Source organism: Nicotiana tomentosiformis, chromosome 8, assembly GCF_000390325.3.
Source record: "Nicotiana tomentosiformis chromosome 8, ASM39032v3, whole genome shotgun sequence".
In the NCBI taxonomy this organism is placed as follows: domain Eukaryota; kingdom Viridiplantae; phylum Streptophyta; class Magnoliopsida; order Solanales; family Solanaceae; genus Nicotiana; species Nicotiana tomentosiformis.
The window spans coordinates 143268713-143289947 of NC_090819.1; the positions used below are offsets into that span (position 1 = coordinate 143268713).

General features: G+C 30.6%; 1 protein-coding gene across 2 annotated transcripts; it reads left to right on the plus strand.

Moving 5' to 3' along the window:
• Positions 1-8498: 8498 nt before the first annotated feature.
• On the plus strand, positions 8499-11831 carry LOC104091644 (short-chain dehydrogenase TIC 32 A, chloroplastic-like). Of its 2 annotated transcripts, XR_685207.4 has the most exons (9): positions 8499-8633; positions 8714-8945; positions 9056-9135; positions 9258-9414; positions 9943-10024; positions 10196-10283; positions 10370-10466; positions 11018-11064; positions 11361-11420. XR_685207.4 is itself a non-coding variant. In XM_009597024.4 (8 exons), the coding sequence occupies exons 1-8, from the start codon at positions 8510-8512 to the stop codon at positions 11559-11561; spliced, it is 1011 nt and encodes a 336-aa protein (XP_009595319.1). In that variant the 5' UTR covers positions 8499-8509; the 3' UTR covers positions 11562-11831. The 2 variants fall into 2 exon arrangements, 1 of the variants encoding a protein (XP_009595319.1); XM_009597024.4 differs by lacking the exon at positions 10370-10466 and having other exon boundaries at positions 11361-11831.
• The last annotated feature ends 9404 nt before the right edge of the window (positions 11832-21235 follow it).

Genomic DNA, 21235 nt, shown 5'->3' on the forward strand with positions numbered 1-21235 from the left:
CATAATTATTGATTAAGAATTGCCTTTAAATTAGATTTTTATCAAAAGGCATTATTCTCATAAGGAAAATTATATTTAGTACTTAGTTTAGGAATTTTGGCTTGTTGTATCTTTTGTTCTTATTATCGCAGAGAAGTTAGATAACGAGAAATAATACTTCTTGCAGTTCACTTTAATTGATTTTTTGGTTTTTTTATGGTCTATAATATTTGATTTTTAAGATATCAAGAAGGAATTAATTTTTTTTTCAAGGTTGCCCTTGAAGTAAAGAGTCTCGAAAGATGTGTTATATTTTTAATGAACAAATTGAAAAGATAATAAAAATTAATATGATCAATTTTATTGTTAATTAATATTAAAAGGTGAATTTCTTAATATGTGTAAAAAAAATAAAAAATAAATAGAGTAATAGCTACATGTAGCATATTCTAAGAAGTTGACAAAATAGAGGATTAATTAATTCATAAGAAAATCATGAAACTTTGTCCTTTAACAATAATTTGCATAACTAAGAGGGCATAATTTATCATCATGGAAAGGTAGTTGTGGAGGGAATAGAAGAATAGTCAAATCAAAGTAATTAATATGTTTTAAAAGATATAAAGATTCGAAAAACTAAAAACACTTAATTTTAAAATAAAACCCCTAATTTCAAGGAAGGGTCCAAGGCAAGATCTGGGGCTCCCACAGGAAAAGAGTGGCAATGATTGAAGTATGGTTGTATTCAATGGCTCCATTTAGCTGTGGTTTTTAATTTTAAAATCTCACTTTTTTCATTTCAGATTAGGGATATAACTACTGTCCATTAGCATAAGGTGTAGTAATAATCTACTCCTATTTATTAATCCTAAATTTCTCTCCTCAATACATGCAGTCAACTATGTAAGGCTCTTTCCTTTGCATATTTAAGTTCTATTTTTAATTTCTCACATGATATTCGATATTTTCAATGATAATACGACTAATTCGAATTCGCGTCGCGTAAGAGGGTAGTACTCCTTCACAAGATGTTTTTCATTCCCGTGGCTCAAAATCTAGATATTTTATTAAGGTTAAAAGAATTATATCCATCTTATCCACCACAATCCTTAGTGGTGCATATTTAAGTTGAGATTGAAGCACAGTGTTTTTGTAAATGGAAACTTAGAGAAATAAAGTTGAAGCAGTGCATCAAATCTTATTTCACTAAATTTAGAAGAGAAAACCAGGATGGTAAACTAAAGAAAAAAAATAAGTCAAGAAAGATTTTTAGCAGGATGTTGAACGAAGAAAAGACCAAAACAATACATCATCTTTGGCTTTAGAATCAAAGTCATACATATTCTTTCATATGGAGCACTAATAGTACATTTACTTTAACAAAGTGGTGCACTTTTAGTCATAACACTGAAAAAAAGCCCAAAAACATACATTATTTTTGCTTTAGACTCAAAGTCATACATATTCTTCCACATGGAGCACTAATAGTCTATTTAATTTAACAAAGTGGTGCACTTTTAGTCATAACACTAAACACATTTTATTTTTTAATAAAATTCTAAGATCCGACAAAATATATGTTCCCTTTATTTTCTTGTTTACCGAAAGAAATAAAGATGACATATTTATCTAGATAGCAAATAATAAATATACATAGAATTTATTTACTATTAATCTATTTACTATACGTAAAATATATATTTTACTAAGAAATGTTAAACACCGTTAATATTTATTTGCAATAATTTTTATCTAGATAACCTCAAATGGTATCTAAATTTTTTATTATATACATAATATTTACTATACATTGACATAAAATAAATATACGTAAAATCATTGTTGAGAGTAAAATAAATTTTATTACTAAAATAAATATGCGTAATATATATATTTATTAGATTTTTTTATTTTATGGGAGTCAACGTATAGTAAACATAATATTTATTTTTATTTTATGTATATTTACTTTAGTAATAAAAAATAAATATTATGCCTACTATACGCTGACTCCCATAAAATAAAAAAATCTAATAAATATATATTACGTATATTTATTTTAGTAATAAAATTTATTTTACTCTCAGCAATGATTTTACGTATATTTATTTTATGTCAACGTATAGTAAATATTATGTATATAATAAAAAATCTAGATAACATTTGAGGTTATCTAGATAAAAATTATTGCAAATAAAAATTAACGGTGTTTAATATTTCTTAGTAAAATATATATTTTACGTATAGTAAATAGATAAATAGTAAATAAATTCTATGTATATTTACTATTTGCTATCTAGATAAATCTGTCATCATTATTTCTTTCGGTAAACAAGAAAATAAAGGGAACAAATATTTTGTCAGATCTTAGATTTCTGTTAAAAATTTATGACTAAAAGTGCACCACTTTGTTAATGTAAATGGACTATTAGTGTTTTATGTGGAAGAATAAGTATGACTATGAGTCTAAAGCCAAAAATAATGTATGTTTTTGGGCTTTTTAAGTGTTATAACTAAAAGTGTACCACTTTGTTAAAGTAAATGTACTATTAATGCTCCATATGAAAGAATATGTATGACTTTGAATCGAAAGCCAAAGATCATGTATGGTTTTGGGCTTTTCCTTGATGTTGAACTATAGGTTTTCTTTTAAGTAACACCTATAACTATTGCTTCTTTATCCACAAGACCACAACAATATAATGATCAGATATGGATTAACAAGGGTTAATGTGAATTTCTATGTTAATTCAGATATTGATTTTTAACTTTTTAAACTAAAACATATTTGGAATTCACAAAAATAAGTATCTTGGATGACGAGATGCGAGAAGCGAGGCTTAGATAGTTCAGGCACGTGCGAAGGAGAAGCATAGATGCCCCAGTTAGGAGGTGTGAGACGTTAGCATTGGAAAGTACAAGGAGAGGTAGAGGACGACCTAAGAAGTATTGGGGTGAGGTGATCAGGAAAGGCATGGTGCCACTTTAGATCTCCGAGGACATGGCTCTGGATAGGAAGGGGTGGAGGTCGAGCATTAAGGTTTGTTCCGGGGGTGGGGCTGGCCTGTTTTTGTTTCGCTATGGGTTGTTAGTGGTTTATGTAGTTTCCTCACTATTTTCTATGGTAGTATTGTTGTTTACAGTTATTGTTTTTACATCTATTTTCCTATTTCTTACGATCCTGTTAATATATTTTATCTTCTATTGTTGTCACTGACCTATTGTTTATTGTTTATTTTTCTTCTTTTCGAGCCGAGGGTCTTTCGGAAACAGCCTCTCTACCCCTCTGGGGTAGGGGTAAGGTTTGCGTATACTCTACCCTAGGGGCGGACCCACGTGGAGAGGTGAGGCTCACTGACACCCTATAGGCTCGGGAAAAACCATGTATATATTACTGTATATACGTCGAGAACCCCTATAATAATTTAATTGTGCCCCCAAAACAACAAAATGCTCCTTGGTTGCACTGGTTCTGCGGGCTGTTTAGTTCCATTCTCTCACCGCTAGACCTAGGATCAAGACCCAACACAAGCATTACTTCACCATTTCTTTCTTTTTTCCTTTTTTAATTGAACGACAGTTTAGTACTCCATATTTAGTAATCAACTTGGTTTATTTATTTTTTAATTCAAACATTAGTTTAGTACTAGTACATAGAAGTCACTTAGTTTAATTTTTTTTCTTTTAAAATCTCTCAATCTAAGCTCCAAAACTCAATTTCTTTTCACGATTAGTTCTTTGTATCTTCTACACAAAATACTCAACAAATCTATTGGAAATACATCTTTCTAGACTTTGAAAAGTTAATAAGAGACACAAAAATAATAATTAAAGACAGTAGGGAAGGGGGACAAAATATTTATTAACTAGTTTCATTAGTCAATAATCTTTATCTCTAATCAATTTTTTTTTTTTCATTTAGAAAAAATAAAGACAACTAAAACCTTTCTCCCTTCAACGTTTACTTTGGCAAAGTAGCAAGTATTCGTTCACTCTGGGATTTCGATTGATACTTTTTGGACTGCTTACAGACTTTTATTAGTCATGATTTTAAGTTTTATTTTATGTTTTTAAACATTATTTGCCCAAGAACTCATAATCACTAAGTGTTCAAAGAGTTGCACGCCAAACTTTATTGCAACTTATGTTATTTTCATATTTACGTTAAAGATAATGGTGCCCCTGTGACGTTCAAATCCCGGGTCCGCCTCTACTCTACCATCTCCAGATCCCACTTATGATATTATACTGGGTTATTGTTGTTGTTGTTACAAAAATAAGTATCCTAAATAAAAAATAACAATAATAATTAGTGTGAAGTACTCTTTGTGTTTATTGTTTCTTTCCGTTGAAGAGGAGTCTTGGAGCAACGATCAAGTTGTCTCCATATATTCACAAGGTCATGAATTCGAGGTGTTGAATCATATAATAATACTTGCATTAGAGTTTGTGGACTATATCACACTCATTATATTCAATTAAATTATGTTAGATAAATTGAAACAAGATAAAGTAAACATTCTAAAGTTAAGCATGCATAATTACTCCCCCCACACATTGAATTCTCCATTTCTTTCTTCTTGTCCCAATTAAGCAGTACAATGCATGGCTATTCCAATGCAAGTCAAAGGGCAATGAGGCAATAAAATAGACTCATCAAATCCAATGCTCATTTGAAACACAATTAATGTAGAAATAAAGCATATATAGCTCCATATTTTTACGTACCTCGGGCTAAGTGAGTGAGGTGACAATTCAGAATCGTATGTATAAACTCAGTAAACCAGAAACATCAATTCCAAAGATAGGAATTACATCTCAATTGCTTTTTCTTTCAAAATACTTGACATATTTATCGCCTATGTGATACTTATTTTTTATACACGTATATTAGTTGGTCCACCGCTTATTCTAAATATGTATTATCATTTGTTAGAATCTAAGTTCTTAGTCAAAACTTTTCCCATGTGCTCTTATTATAAAATTCATACGATTTCAAAGTACCTATAACTTTGGTTCTTGAAAAGCATCCAAACTTCCTACTATCTAAAATACTAAGTATTTAGGTTAACTGATTAACTCGCAGTGTGAAATGTATACTTTGACCGATCGTTGATTGTTGTACCCTTTCTAGACGGCAATAAGTTCCCATTTAGCGTGTGATTAGTAGTTCTCGTTTAATATATGTATATAATTATTATTTAATAATGGGAAATCATCTTGATAGAAAAGTGCTTGTTTGAGCCAACGTTTTCTTTTAACAGAATGACAAAACTTTTTTCTTCTTTCCTTATTTCTAGCTTGATGTCCGATATCTGTATTGGAGTCCGACTATATCTAGATTCGTATTGCGTAGGGCCCATTCGGGGGAAACACTCCCTATAAAAAAAAATTCATACACAGAATTCGAACCCGAGATATCTGATTAAGGGAAGAGCAGTTTCATTCGCTGCACTACATCTTTGGTGTTTTATTTTTGGGTGAGTTACAAAACTCAGGTATTCCAAAACTTCCAACAAACGCTACATAAGAAATCGAACAATATTGGTCATTTAAATCAACACGGAGTGATTAGTCATATCGATGCTTGAATTAAAATTAAAAATCCATTTCGATCCTCGTTATTTCTTAGACAATAGGAGTTACTACAACAAAATATCTATAAATATTTAATTATAAATTCAGTTATTATTGATTAGAACTCATTAAATTAAAATCTAATTCCGCCACCAAATACACATTTGATAGTGGCAGTAGTAAGGATCCTTACGGAACGAAGAACCTGGTTAGGTGCATACAACAAAAAGGGCATAATGTTTATTTTTTTCTAAGGCATAGTATTGAATTGCTGAATTAAAAATTATTTTTCTAAGCTAAAAAAGTAATATTACTATAATAATAAGAAGAAGAAACGGTCCCCGCAGAAAGGCACGGGGACTGAAGAAGTGCTACAAAAAGCTGCATTTTCGTGGCTTCTTTTCTTATAAAAACATTATTTAATAATAAATAAAGAAAACTTATAAAAGACCCTACTGATCTTTTTATCTCAGCTAAGTTGCAAACTCACAAAAGGACAATGCCAAACGTTCCATTAACTAATTAGTTAATTCTCTATCTCCTACCTTAATCTTCTTTTTAGTGTTTTTAAGTATAATAATAAAATAAATCAAAGCTTTATCATAACTAAAAGCTCATTATACATTTGGATCGTAGCATTTCTTGCTAGATTACAACCATAATGTATTCATCATATTGGGATTGTTAGATTCATGATTGGAAGGTGATGACTGATGACTATTTTAGTTAACATAAAGTAAGTACTTTACCCGCTTAATTTATGACTAATCAAATTTCTAATAAGAATATAAAGTATTTTCAAATAATTGTTTCATTTTTGTTCTCAATCCAAATATGCCTTCAAAGGAATTGTCAATTACTCCTTCAACCTCTTCTTTATGAAACTATTACTATTTGAAACTTTGAACGGTACTTGCTTTGATTAAACTTTTTCAAGTATTTTTAATTGTTTATATAAGAAATATTCTGATTTTTATTATTTCTTTTATACCATTTAACAAAAAAGAATGACACTCTGATGTAAAGAAATATGAAAGGATAGATCAAGATCGTTGTTTGAGTAGTTAAATAGTTTTTCTAATCATAAATTAGTTTTCATGGAACTTCATATTTTGAATTTCACAATTTATTTTGTGACATGTGTGTAATTTTCAAGTATAATAACTTTGTTCAGCCTGAGAAACCAATAATTGAATCAAAATCATTATATTTCAAACCTCATTATTCTTTTCTGAGATGGAGTAATGAAAAGATAAAAATGATACTGTAATAAAATATTATATAAATAAAATAAAGTTGAAAGTGAGAATGATTGACCAGTAACTTTACTATCCCTATTGAGGGATTCGAGGCCGTAGATTGACTAATCTCCACCCTCACGTGCGACTCTTCTTTGACGATAAGATTAGATTATTATCCTACATATTATATTAATATTAATACTAGTAATAATTAATACTCTGTAGTTAGTAAGTAATTTATTTATTTATTACTCGTAGAAGACTCTTCAGTTCATCTTGACACCTGTGCCACCTCCTTAATTAACTTTTCTCTTCTCCTTTAATAATCGCCGATTGTTGCACTGGCCAATCAAAGTTTTTTTTTCTTTTTTTTCTTGAAAAATTAATAACGGAATCCTTTATGATTTTTTCTTTGCTTTAATGATGATACTGCAACTTTAATCAAAAGGGATTTGACTAAAAGTGCAGCTATATGCTAGCATCAATAATATTTTATGGTTGTAAATTCGTATCCAAGAAAATCACAACTTTTTATTAATAAATAAATGCCACATTAATTAGTTAGTTTTCAATAAATTTTCCTCCAAATATTTTTACTGATTGACATATTTAGAAGGTAGTTCATTTAAAGATAAAATATATAATATCACGTGATAGTTTATAATACTGACTAATTTTTGTTATAGAGTTGAAGTTAAAAAGGGAAGAATAAGGAACCATTTGGATTAGTAGTGTTAGGTTAGTGGATTCAAACCAAAAATTGGGACAAGGGAGGATATATTATTTGGACCTAATCGGAAATATTATCGGGTCACCTTTATTTATTATGCGCTTATAACATATCATTTGTTTTATTTTTAATATCACAAATCTCAAATATTATGAAAGAATACATGTAGATATTTTTTTGGTAATATAATAGTGTAAATATTATACTATAGTGTATATAAGTAAAACTCATTATTTATGATTAAGAGTATAATTAACTCATTTTTACTACATTTGACTTGAATTATATACATATATAGACACATAAATATAAACAATTTGCTAAGTGTGGATCAACAGTTAAACTGTAAAAACATAAAACAATGAAGTTAGGGGTAAAGTTCGTTAAGATTCTAAACGATATATAATTAAAAATGCAATTAAAATATTAATCACAATCAGTGACAAAGATGTAATCCTCTCTATGCGTCTTAAATGATTCCCTAATCCCTACCATCCCCTATTATAAAATTCCCACTTCCTTCTCTTCCTTTTTCCACACTAATCTAATCCATTACACTATTACACCATTTCTTCGCTGCCGGCCATAGCCACAGTTTCCATAACTTTTTTCGCTCTCTCTGTACTGTGTACTGAATTTTTTTCGGTACTCGCTAAAGCAGAGAAAAATCGCAGGCCTAGTTTCTAATAGTGTTACCTTTTTGGGTGTTCTGAATCACTGCCAAAGTGCAAGGGTGCATATACTGCTACGGCTATCGCATCAACAACAGTCAACAACTACTATTTTTTGTTTTTGTTTTGTCAATTTATGTTTTATGGACCACTAGTACTGCAAAAGTTGGTTTCTGTAAAAGCAATTTCTGGAAAGGAAAATCAAGTATAGTAGTAGTAGGAGTACTACTTACTACTTTGTTGCTTATAGTTAATCACTGTATATCACATAGTGAGCGTGAAAATTAATCAGTCGCAAAAGAAGAAGAAAAATGCTTGAAACGGTTAAGTACCTGCTTGGCTCCGCCGGCCCTAGCGGTTTCGGTTCTAAATCCACCGCTGAGATTGTCACCGAACAATCTCTTGATCTTCGCTCCATCACCGCTATCATCACTGGTAAGATATTAATCAATACTATTTGAAATTTAATCATTTCATAGGAAAAAAATGATTATATCATCATGTGATTTGTGCAGGTGCTACGTCAGGAATTGGAGCGGAAACAGCGAGAGTTCTGGCCAAACGCGGTGCTAAGCTGATTTTACCGGCTCGTAGCTTAAAAGCAGCTGAAGAAACCAAAGCTCGTATTCTCTCCGAATCGCCGGACGCGGAGGTTATCGTTATGGCTCTCGATCTTAGCTCTCTCAGTTCCGTACGGAAGTTCGTTACCGAATTTGAGAGTCTGAATTTTCCTCTCAATCTTCTTATGTAAGTACTACTTCATTCAGCTTTTTTCGGTCAACTATATATATTGATTTTTAGTTTTAATTTTTAAACTTATTTTTTAGGTTCACGTTTAATTATCTGTTTGATTGCAGAAACAACGCCGGAAAATTCGCTCACCAGCACGCCATCTCTGAGGACGGAATTGAGATGACTTTTGCTACTAATCACCTAGGTAAATTTATTGTATAAATTAAACCTGTTTTCTGTTTCATTTACATGCATGTGATGAAGTTTTTTAAGCCGATTATATTATTTTCTGTTTGGTTTGTTTAATTTGTATGCGAATATCTACAGGCCATTTCCTATTGACGAAGCTATTACTGAAGAAGATGATCGAGACGGCCAAAGAAACCGGCGTTCAAGGAAGAATAGTGAATGTGTCGTCAAGCATACACGGTTGGTTTTCCGGCGACTCGGTTCAGTATCTCCGACTGATCACTAAAGACAAAAGGTGATTTTTTATTCATATCTCTGTTGCTATCGCTTTTGAAAAACAGGGAAAAGTATATTACGTTACTTTCATAGGACTTTGTACTGAATTAAATGCATTATTGGTACAAGACAATATATGATTTTTTGTATCACGCATTCACTATTGTTTCGAAAACGAAATCACATTTTATGTCTTTATAAGTGTTTTAAATTATTGTCCAATTAAAATGACAATTCTGTGCACCAACATTTCGTGTTTCGTATATCTCAACGGATGTGATGTAGGTAACTTTTAAATCTTAGTTACCGAGCTACTCGATACCACATATATTTGATAGAATAGTTGATTTGAATACCAATGTTATAAAGTAAACATAAAAGAATATGACGTAGTTTATAGCAAAACATCATCGCATCCATGATAATTAAAAAAATACTATATAATCTTATATATTTTGTGCAAAATTTCAAACATATACTCCTATAATTTGTGTTAACAAGCTTGACTTTATTATGAAAAAGAGTAATTTGTCTTGGTCTATGGCAGTCAATACGATGCGACACGTGCATATGCTCTCTCGAAGCTGGCTAATGTTTTGCATACCAAGGAGCTGGCTCAGATATTGAAAGTAAGTCCAAGATTTTCTCTCCTTTTTTATTGAAAAAAAATGTTATTTATTGTTTTAGGAAAAGTGAAATTTGTTGGCTTGCTTCTGATTCTTTTGGAAGACTGAATTATTGTTGTGTTCAGATACTTGAAATTAATATTAGGTGTCCTTTTTGTCTTTTAAATGTTGCAGAAAATGGGGGCAAATGTGACAGTCAATTGTGTTCATCCTGGGATTGTTAGAACTAGACTAACTAGAGAACGCGAAGGCCTTGTCACTGGTATGTTAAATACTCCCCTACCTTTCTTTTTACGGCAGCCATGAAATATAATTATAATACTCAGTAAAATGCCTCCTTTATTTCAGAAATTTTTGTGGCAGTACTGTTCGAACTAGTCCTCCCCACTTTGATTATCTGATATCTCCCACTAGTACATATATTGATCAATTCTGCCTACCAAAGGTCAAGACAAATAGGAAAAGACTAGCATTCTTTTGTTTTTGTTAGAATTTGAACCGCGGTCTTCTATTATTTTACCAACTACATAGATCGCTAAGCTACATTCTTGCATTCTAGTTCTAATAAAAAAATTTAAGCTTCCTTTTGAATATCTTCAGTAGTCATTTGTTTAGAAAAAATATTTTTGAAAAATCAAGGCGAAATATTTTACCAAACTAAATACAACCTAAATTTAAGTTTTCACAAACAATAAGCCAGATTCTATTTAAAATAATTTCTCCAAAAAATCCTAGTATGTACCTTTTGTATTTCACATGATTGTTTTCGAGAGTCTGGTTTTCAGTAACTAATCTGAAACTAAATCAATGTCACCTAAGTATTTTGATAGGGAATATGGTTGAAATAGTTTATGTTTCATAAAAAAAAAAAAAATCTTTTGCAACTTAAGTTATCAAATAAGTCAGTGCCTTACTCTAGCTAGCAAAAATAGAGGATGTCTCGTTTTCATAAAACCCCATTACTCATGATTTTTTAATTTTTTTTTATAAATGCAGATCTGGTGTTCTTTTTGACTTCAAAACTTTTAAAGACTATTCCACAGGTAATTTTTCTCATATTTTACCTCTCCTCATATATGCTTTAATAGATGTTTGGCATGGTTTGGTTGAGATTTGGAAAATAAGTACTAATATTTAAAATTAAGTTGAAAAGGCATATTTGAAAGCTAATTAGTAGTATTTTTCTCTAGTATTAATGATAATTCGACAGGAAATCGGATTATATTGTAGAAAATAGAATATCGTCAAATTCATTGAATAAATGTTGTGATAAACACGATATATATGCAAGCCTGATTACTTATATACTGTTCTGTATTTCCATGAATCTATATTTCAGGCAGCTGCGACAACTTGCTATGTTGCAACTCATCCAAGACTTGCAAATGTGAGTGGAAAATATTTTGCAGACTGTAATGAAGTTTCTTCTTCAAAGTTGGGTTCCAATTTAACAGAGGCAGCACGCATATGGTCAGCTTCTGAGATTATGGTTTCTAAAAATTCAAATGCACATTTAGATCCATTGGAGACCTTGCTCTGATTCTCACCAAAAAAGAAAAAACAATTCGGTGAAGGACATAGTACTGTAGTATTTTTGGTATTATGAGAGATTAGTGAGTTCTTGTATAAAGAAAAAGTTTTTGCGATAATATAGTAGGATATATATATACACACAAATCTAGGAGTATGTTCGTATAGTAAGCTAGATAATTTAATATGTACATTGGTTTATTCTCTTCGTATATGTAAGTTTGTGAAGTTTAATTTGAAGCTTACCAATCGTAAAATTTCTGATTGGCAGTTTATTTTACATGTAATTGATGTATAAATTTGTTATACTAATATGTGGTAAACTAGTTGCAGCAGTTATGCAAACAATGATTAGCTATAAAATAGCTCAATTTGCAAAAAATTCAAAAGAAAATGATTTTCTTAATTGGTTAGAGTATGGAAAAAATTTAAAGAAATTAAGATGGAATCAATAACATGGGGTTCGTTTGTTTCCATGTGGATGTTAATATAATTTTTGGGGAATCTTTGAGGGGTTAATGAGGGACCTACTAACATGTATCAGGTGAAAGGCAAGCGTGTGTAGAAGCAGAAAAATAATCATATTGAAGGACAGTCATATCAGAAAAAAAATTAAGTGATGATGTTATATTATTATTTGTGTGTGTCAATTGCAATCCGTGGATTTTGATGTAAACTTTTAAGAGCATCAATTGAGGTTTCTAACCATATTGGGTTGCTATAGTGGTAAACACCCTTCACTTTCAATCAAAAGCTTGTGAATTCGAGTCATCCCAAGAGCAAGGTGGGGAGTTCTTGGAGGAAAAGAGCCGGGGGTTTATCGGAAATAGCCTCTCTATCCCAGGGTAGGGGTAAGGTCTGCGTACACACTACCCTCTCCACACCTCACTAGTAGAATTATACTGGATTGTTGTTGTTGTAATTGATATTTCTGACTACCATAGATTTTGGTGGAACGGATAAGATCCTTTTGTTTTAATTAGAGGTGTTATGAATTTGAGCCTCGGGAACAAAAAACTATTGATAAGAAGCCTTTTCCTTTAATAGAACTCTTGCAATGCTAATTTTAATTTTTAACTAGTTGAGGCGTCAAGCTAAAATATTGAATAACGGGTAAGAAGAAACAAAGAGAAAGGTCTTTGAAAATGCCAAATATGAGCCAAATTCAACTAAGAGACAATACTTATCAATCAAGGTCTCTAAAAGGCAAAATAAAGCCACATTCATCTAAAGGCAATCATGCAGTTTGGTTCTAAAGATCGTTCATTTACATATTACAATTTACACGTTCTCTGATAAATGGAACCAAGTGATCCAATATGTCAAGAATCATTGAACCACAAATGCGCTGATACCGTGGAGTTTGTCCATTAGCAGATTATAAAGAGGAAAATAAACTCATCCTCATCAACAAAGTCAAATCAATTTTTGGGCAATGCCAAGAAAAAAAGAAGATGAAATCAATGTTTAATATAACATAATAAATCGAGTAATACACAGTTAGTCAGATACTCAGGAAGAGAAAGAAAGCATATTGAGTTCAACAACTTTGATGGCACATTATATTGATTTGCCAAACTATAGTAATCCTTCTTGTAATATAGGAAGTCATTTTTCATGAAAATATTTTCTTGTGTTTGATTGGTGAGTGAAAAAAAAAAAATCAGAAAAAATATAAAGCTCAATAATTAGATTAACATACAAAGAGTATTTTGATAAATTTTTTGAGCATTAAAGATTAATAATAGTATCTAAGAGTTAGTTACAACAAGTAAGAGTACAAAATTAATGGGTAAATTTCACAAATTGTCATATAACTATGACTTTTTTTCATTAAAGTCATATAACTTTGTTTTCTCACACAAAAATCATATAACTATGGCTTTTTTTGAAACCAAAATCATATAACTATGTTTTCTAACACAAAAATCATAAAATTTTTACTAACTCGCACAAAAATCATAGTGATCGGAAAATATAATTTTTCAGTAGTATTTACTTATTTTATAGTTTTTATTGTCTTATTTTCAGCCTAATAAATAATAATCCAATTAAAATAGGAATGACTCAACCCGACCCAATACTCATACATATAAATTAAAATAATACTAAAAGTGAATAGTAAATCCTTCAAAATATGATAATTCTATTGTTTAAAATATTACCTTTTAAAATATGAATGACCTAGGAGCAAATATAAAAACTGGGCGGACGAAATAATTGCATTTGTTAGCCTAATTAGTTTCGTCCAGCCGGTTAATTTTATATTTTCCCCTTAAAATAGGAATGACCCAACCTAGTCTAACCCAATACCCATATACGTAAGTTAAAATAATACTAACAGTGAATTCTTCCCCATAAAAAATTCAGTTCACAATGCATGAGATTCTGACAAAAAAATAAAGAAATAAAAGATATAATTAGAGAGCACTTGAAATAAAAATGCTATAAATTTGAATAAAAATATCGAAAGGAAAATAAACAATAGAAGTATCATATTTCGAAAGATTTACTATTCACATTTAGTATTATTTTAATTTATATATATATATATATATATATATTGGGTCAGGTGGGCCAGGTCCGGTTGAATCATTCCTATTTTAATTGGATTATATTTATTAGGCTGGAAATAAGAAAATAAAAAACCACAAAATAAGAAAATACTACTGAAAAATAATATTTTTCGATTACTATGATTTTTGTGTGAGTTAGTAAAAGTTTAATGATTTTTGTGTGAGAAAATATAGTTAAATAATTTTGGTAAATTGTTTTTTATAGTTATATGATTTTTGTGTGAGAAAACAAAGTTATATGACTTTAGAGAAAAAAAGTCATAGTTATATGATTTTTGTGTGAGAAAATAAAGTTATATGACTTTAGTGAATTTTTTTTTAGTTATATGATAATTTGTGAAATTTACCCCAAAATTAAAGATAAGATAGTTATAAACTCAAGTCGAAAGTGAGGGAGATCATTTTTTTTCTTTAGTAATAAAATTATTTTCTTAATAACCAAACACCAATAAGTATGACTTCCCTGATACTTACCATCAACACTTGTAGTCTAATGGTACTGTGAGACTCTCCTCACAAGTATGAGTTTAATACTCACCGCCCATTTCTTTTTCCTTTTCTGGTCCCCAAGTATAAAATAAAAATTAAAAAATTAAAAGTGCAGGCATAAAAAGATGATGTGTGCTAGGAAAAAACGAAAGTAATTTCTTGTGATAATTGGAGATAACAAGTATTTGTGGAATTAGTTGAGATGAGCTCAAACTGACTCGAACTCCACCGTTATTACAAAAAGGAAATTTTACATCCTATATCAAAGGTATACACCCTATTTATTATAAGCCAAAATTATTTTAAAATATTATTTTCTATAGCTACCTTTTATATTTTATAGCAAAATAAGTATTTATGGTATATACTACAATTGAGGCATGAAATATGTTATTTATGTTTTTCCTCTCTTAGACAACTGGACATATCTATCTTTAAGGTGATTTTTGCTGCTGTATTCATGAATACATGATGTGAATACATGCGCTGGACTGCCCTGATTTTATGCGCTTTTTACTGTTATATTAATGAATACAACAACGCGAATACATGTAAATACATACGCGTGCAGCTGGACTGCCCTGATTTTAGGCGCTTTTTGCTGCTATATTCATGAATACATGGCGCGAATACATGTGAATACATGCGCGTACAGCTGGACTACCCTGATTTTTAGGCGCTTTTGTATTCATGAATACAGCAACGCGAATACAACAAATATAATACCGTAACAATTGAATAATAATTATAGGAAGTAATTATATATATATATATATATATATATATATATATATGATAGTTATAAAAAGTTAATAGCCATTATTGTCACTAAACAATAGTGATATCCGAAAATTTCTCCTTTAAAAAAAAAAAAAATCAATTCTTATCGGTTGATGAGCCAGGCCCTATTCAAGAATGGACATTTGGAAATGGTGGACCTTAGGTTACAACCCTTTAACCTAACAAGTTGATAGCAACCTCATCTTCTGCTATAAAAACCAGCTTCTCCTCCACTTAAAGTGCTTTCCAACATCAAATTTTGCCCCATGCATAATGATATTTAGATTCCACCACCATCTATTGTCTTCAAATTTGTATGGTAGATCATATTGCACCTCTCTACTTAATTTTTTTTAAATTGGAAAAAGGTAAATTTTGTTTGATATGATGTTTTTTATCGAGGTGGACTTGTTGTTTCCATTATTAAGAACCTATAAGTGGATCCTCTGTGTGATTTTTCTTAAGAAACTCTATTTGCCTATGACATGGAAATTGTAATTTGTTTAGTTAAAGTTTTACTATATAGCAACGCATTGATACGGTAAATACGAAAAAAAAAAAGAGCTAAGTTTGTCGTAAGTCAAAGAAATTAGAGTCACTCTAGTAGTTATAACTTGATAATGCATGGTTCTAAGAAGTTCTAGAGACTTTTTGGCTAAGGTTATAAGCTGGTCAAACTGATTTATAAACACTTTTTGATTTATCTACATGTTTGGTAACACACAAAGTGTTTATAAGTTAAAATCAGTCATAAGTCATAAGCTAGTCACCTCCAACTTATGAGTTTTCGGCTTATAAGCACTTTTAGTTTGACTTTGACCAACACTTATACTAGTTTATTCTTAATAATATTTTTTAATTCATAAAATACTTTTCCCAAAATAAATTTCTTGATTTTCTCTTCATTCGATATTCGTTGTTAATTATTTTCTTTACAAAGAAAACTTTTAATTTATAATCTTTTGAGAAAAAAAATCAAGGGTATTTTAGTTATTTTAATAAAAGAATAGCTTATCAGCACTTTGTAATCAAACACATCAACTGTTTATTAGCAGTTTCAACACTTCTATCCAATCACGTAAATGTTTATTTTAAAAATCATTTTTAACACTTAAAAAAAAATTTCAGCACTTCAAGCTTATCAACTATTTACGATCAGCTAATTCAAACGTGCTCCTAATCTCACCAATCTTCCGAAGATTTGCTGTGTTTTTGAAGGGAAATAATATGTTTTTTTTTCTTTTTCTGTTCAAGTTATTTGGTATAAGAAAGGCATATTCCCTTCTTAATTTCCCTTTCCTTATTTACGAGCCAGCTCCTCCGATCAAACTCCCTATCTCGATCCTGAAAAGCAGAATCGAAAAAGGGATTTTTATGTTGTAGAGCACTAATTAAGAATTTATTTAATAAATAACAATGCTTTTGATTTATTTTAAAAATAGCAGATTTAATAACAATTGTAGCACAAGATGCTCACGTGCAATAGTTATCAGGTTTAGAAACTAATAAATACTAACCCTCAAATTAAGGGGATGACTTTAAATTCTTATCAATTTATTCCCCATCCTCTTTCATGATAACTCTATCACTTTTAGTATTTAGATTTATTAACATAAGTAAATCTGCATTTTTTCTAAATAAACTGCACAAATAAACACAAATGAATATACATTATTTCATTATATCATTTACATTTTTATATACATTATATATGATAATAATATTTTACTCTATGAAATTATACAACTATCATGTACTCTGAATATACAATATTCATAAAATAAATATATGATACATTTTGAGTAATAAAATTTAAAATACTCCGAATATATATCGTATATATTCATGGCATTGATAAAATAATTATGTATATGTATATCCAAATATCATAATATTATATAAAAAATAATATTTAAATATACTTATTAAATAATTATTTATTATACCAGTTATATATAACGTATATAATAGGAGTAGTTATTTATTAGTTATTTATCCAAGTATGCATTATTATCCAAACATTCTCGTTTATCAATAAAAAAATCATTTATACAAATGATAAAATGTGTATAACCACCATAATAGGTAGAGAGGGAAAGTACCAATAAAATCATCATTTATGACAAAATCATTTTAGAAGAAAAAGATAAAAATCATCTGTTGAGTATTAAATTAGCAATAAAAGGCTATTAAATGCTTAAGGAAACGTGTGACTTCCTTCCAATTGAATTATGTTATATGTGCAAATATATAATTGCCAAAAATGTTAATAAATAATTATGCTAAGATCCTGTAAACTGCCCAGTTATGTTTTTTTCCCAATGAAAAAAGAAAGTTGCGAGTAAAATAACAAATATAGTTTTTAACTAAGAAGTGAACTTCATATTTCATTACTGCTATGGCTTATAGCATAGTGAAATCAGTGGGAGTCTCGATTAGCATTACTCGCTTTCCCCTACCCCTTCTCCAATCCACTATGTAATAATAATAATAATAAAAAAGAATTTCTTTTTCAAGAAATAAAAATTACACGCTTTGAAATGGGCTCTCCTAGTGTAATTGTAATGGGTTTGTATAGAATGTGCTTTATCTTGGGCTTTTTTTAAAGGAGAATTTTGGGCGTTTGCATATATACCCACTTTTGGGGCCACCATTGATGTGTGGCTATAATTCCATAGTTTCGTACATTATTTGCCTTGCATTTTACATGCTTTAATGATAAATTACACTTTATTTGTGCATAATAGAGTCTATTTTATGTGTAGGTGAATTGGAGATAAAAGTAGAGCAAAAGGGATACTAGAACGTTGAAAGTGTGCTCGAGAACAATGAAAAGGAGAAAGTTGGCGACGCCAGGCTTGTATGCAGGCGTTAGACCTGGCGAGGCCAAGCAAAGGCCAGCTTAACCAGGCATTAGACTTGGCGAGTCCAGGCAAAGGCCAGCTTAACCAGGCATTAGACTTGGCAAGGCCAAGCAAAGGCCTGTTTAACCAGGCGTTAGACCTGGCGAGGCCGGGCCTAGGGCGAGGTCCAGTCCGAGTTTTGAAGATTTATTTTGTCTCCTGGTTTGACTGGGACTTGACCTACACGTTTAGGTCTTTTCCTACACATATAAATAGACTTAAAAACGCCACTTTAGAAGAAGGGAGGAGTTTTTACGATCAGAGGCAAGAACATCACGTGGAACCACTTTTGGAGGAGAAATCATAGAGTTCTTCATCCGTTTATCTTTTATTTGTAATTTGTTTATGCAAAATACTTGGAAAATTATTACTATGAACATGAGTGGCTAAGCACTCTACGTTCTAGGGTTGTGGTTGATATGATTATTAACGTTTATTAATTACATCTTCGTTAATTCGGATTATCATCTTGTGGTTGTTTCTTTAATTCTAGTTTTCACTTGTGAATTGTTATAGCTACCAATTCACCCTACTATCTATGCTATGCTTGGAAAAGCTATGTATAGATTAGAGTAAAATTAGAGAGAGCTTGTTCCTGAACTCGTGGCTCGGGGGAAGATTTCGCGGTTAGGATAGGAATATACCTAACAGTATTGCTTAGTTAAATACCGTATTATATTCGTTCATGATAGACTCAATACCATATGAATATATGATTGATATATTGTGGGCAGGTGAGTAGTAATGTGGGAATATGCTATTCATATAAACGATCCGGTTAATTAGCAACCATAGATAATCTGAATTAACGAGTGTGATTACTGAACTTAATAGGATTGATAAACCAACCACAACCCTGGAATTTCCATCTCCTCTGAAGTAAAATCTCGTCATACAAAATCGCATTCTTGATAATTTAGTTGTTATTTGTTTAATATTTGCAATAGTAGATTAATAGAAAAATATCACTCTTAAACATCTTGGACAATTAATTGATTTTAGTTTGCTTAATTAATGATCAATCTAAGTCTCTGTGGGTTCGACATCCGACTTTCGAGTCACTTTATTACTTGACGACCACGTATACTTTATTACGTCATTCATAATTATTCTATAAATTATTTTATTATAGAATAATTATGAATGTGCTGTGACAGAAAAGATAAAACTTTGTAGTATAGGATAAATTTTTAAAATAATGTGGAATTAATATTTTTTTTTATCGAAACTCATTTGGATTATGGATCAAATCACATTAAAGGATAAATGAATCTAAAATGGGTATGACCCATATTAGTTTATGTGGCATTTATTTTTGGATTTTTATCATAAATTTTAATGCCATGTCATATTTATGGTAGGAGTTTGAGGAAAAATGACTTTTAAGTGACAATGATAAAGTTTAGTTACTTTTAAGTGACAAAAAATAGTTATATGACTTTAGTGAAATTGAAAGATTGTTCAATGACCACCAGTGAAATTAACCATATTATAAGTGAAGCCCCGAGCCTAAGATAAAAGACCAAAATACCCATCACAAACTAATTGACCATTTTACCCTTCAGTTAAATGTTATTCTTGTAATTTTTTTGGTACAAAATGTAACAGTATATAGCCAAAAGAATAACAAATATATTTCATTAAATAAGTAATTAAACTATTGATATTAATGCACGACAATCATTAAATATATTTCACGATAAATAAAAAAATTGTGACAATGCAACATAGTCTCCTTCATACCTATCATTAATGTACTCGTTAAACTCGTTAAAAGACTATTGTTATAATCTTAAATTTATGTCCTTTCATTGTCTCTCGGGCACTTCATTTTATTTTGAAAGTTAGTGTCTAAAGTCTTAACTTGAGAGCAAATGAAAAGACACTATTATAATCTCATTGTTTATATTGAATTAGCAAAATTAAAAATGGTCATGTTCAAGTCCTCTAATTTATTTGTTTCTTTTGAAGTAGACGACACGTGTCACGACCCAAAATTCGTGACCGGATATTGTTGGAAGCTTAAGTTGTTGGAAGCTTAAGTTGAAATAGTTGATCGGATATTGACTTATGTATAAACGACCCCGTAATAGAGTTTTGATGATTCCAATAGATCCGTATAGTGATTATGGACTTAGGAGCGCGTCCGAAAAATTATTTGAAGGTCCGTAGTAGAATTAGGCTTGAAATGGCGAAAGTTGAATTTTTGGAAAGTTTGATCGGGGGGGGGGGGTTGACTTTTTGATATCGGGGTCGGAATCTGATTCCGAAAATTAGAATAGGTTCGTTATGTCATTATGACTTGTGTGAAAAATTTGAGGTCAATCGGACTTGATTCGATAGGTTTAGGCATCGAATGAAGAAGTTGGAAGTTTCATAATAGACTAAAGTTCAAGTGAGTTCGCATAAGACCCAACTTCAAATGAGCATAACTCTCATGATACGAAGTGTTATATGGTGTATTACCTATCAAATCAAATATCTTTGAGTCTAGTTTCTAAATCTTTAAACTGTTTGTCATTTGGACATTCCTACAAGAAGTTCTGACCAATTTACCAAAGGCTGAAAAAATGCAATTCTGCGACCAATTATGCGATCGCAAAATAGTTATGCAATCACAAAACTGCTTCTGCGACCGCAAACTGGTCGTAGAATGGACCAGAAGAGCCCAGTTCTGGGCACCAATTTTGTGATTAACTTTGCGGCCCGCATAACCATTATTCGGTCCATTATGCGACCGTAGACCGACTTTCAGAGGGTTAAGTTTTTAATTTTCATAACCCGGTCCCATTTTGATAAATAGGCTTTGGGACTCATTTTAGAGCAAAAATATGATATTTTTAGAGAGAAGGGAGAGTGTTCTAGGGAGAGGAAGAAGCTCAAGTGCTTTGTTCATCAAGATCTTGTTCAAGCTTTGAAATCCAACAAGAAAATAT

What these genes read in the sequence shown, in the direction of transcription:
- LOC104091644 (XM_009597024.4), top strand. Translation starts at nt 8,510, where the DNA reads ATGCTTGAAACGGTTAAGTACCTGCTTGGCTCCGCCGGCCCTAGCGGT. An exon ending in CTGATCACTAAAGACAAAAG is followed by an intron (nt 9,415 to 9,942) that starts GTGATTTTTTAT and finishes GGTCTATGGCAG; the next exon opens with TCAATACGATGCGACACGTG. An exon ending in AGCTGGCTCAGATATTGAAA is followed by an intron (nt 10,025 to 10,195) that starts GTAAGTCCAAGA and finishes TAAATGTTGCAG; the next exon opens with AAAATGGGGGCAAATGTGAC.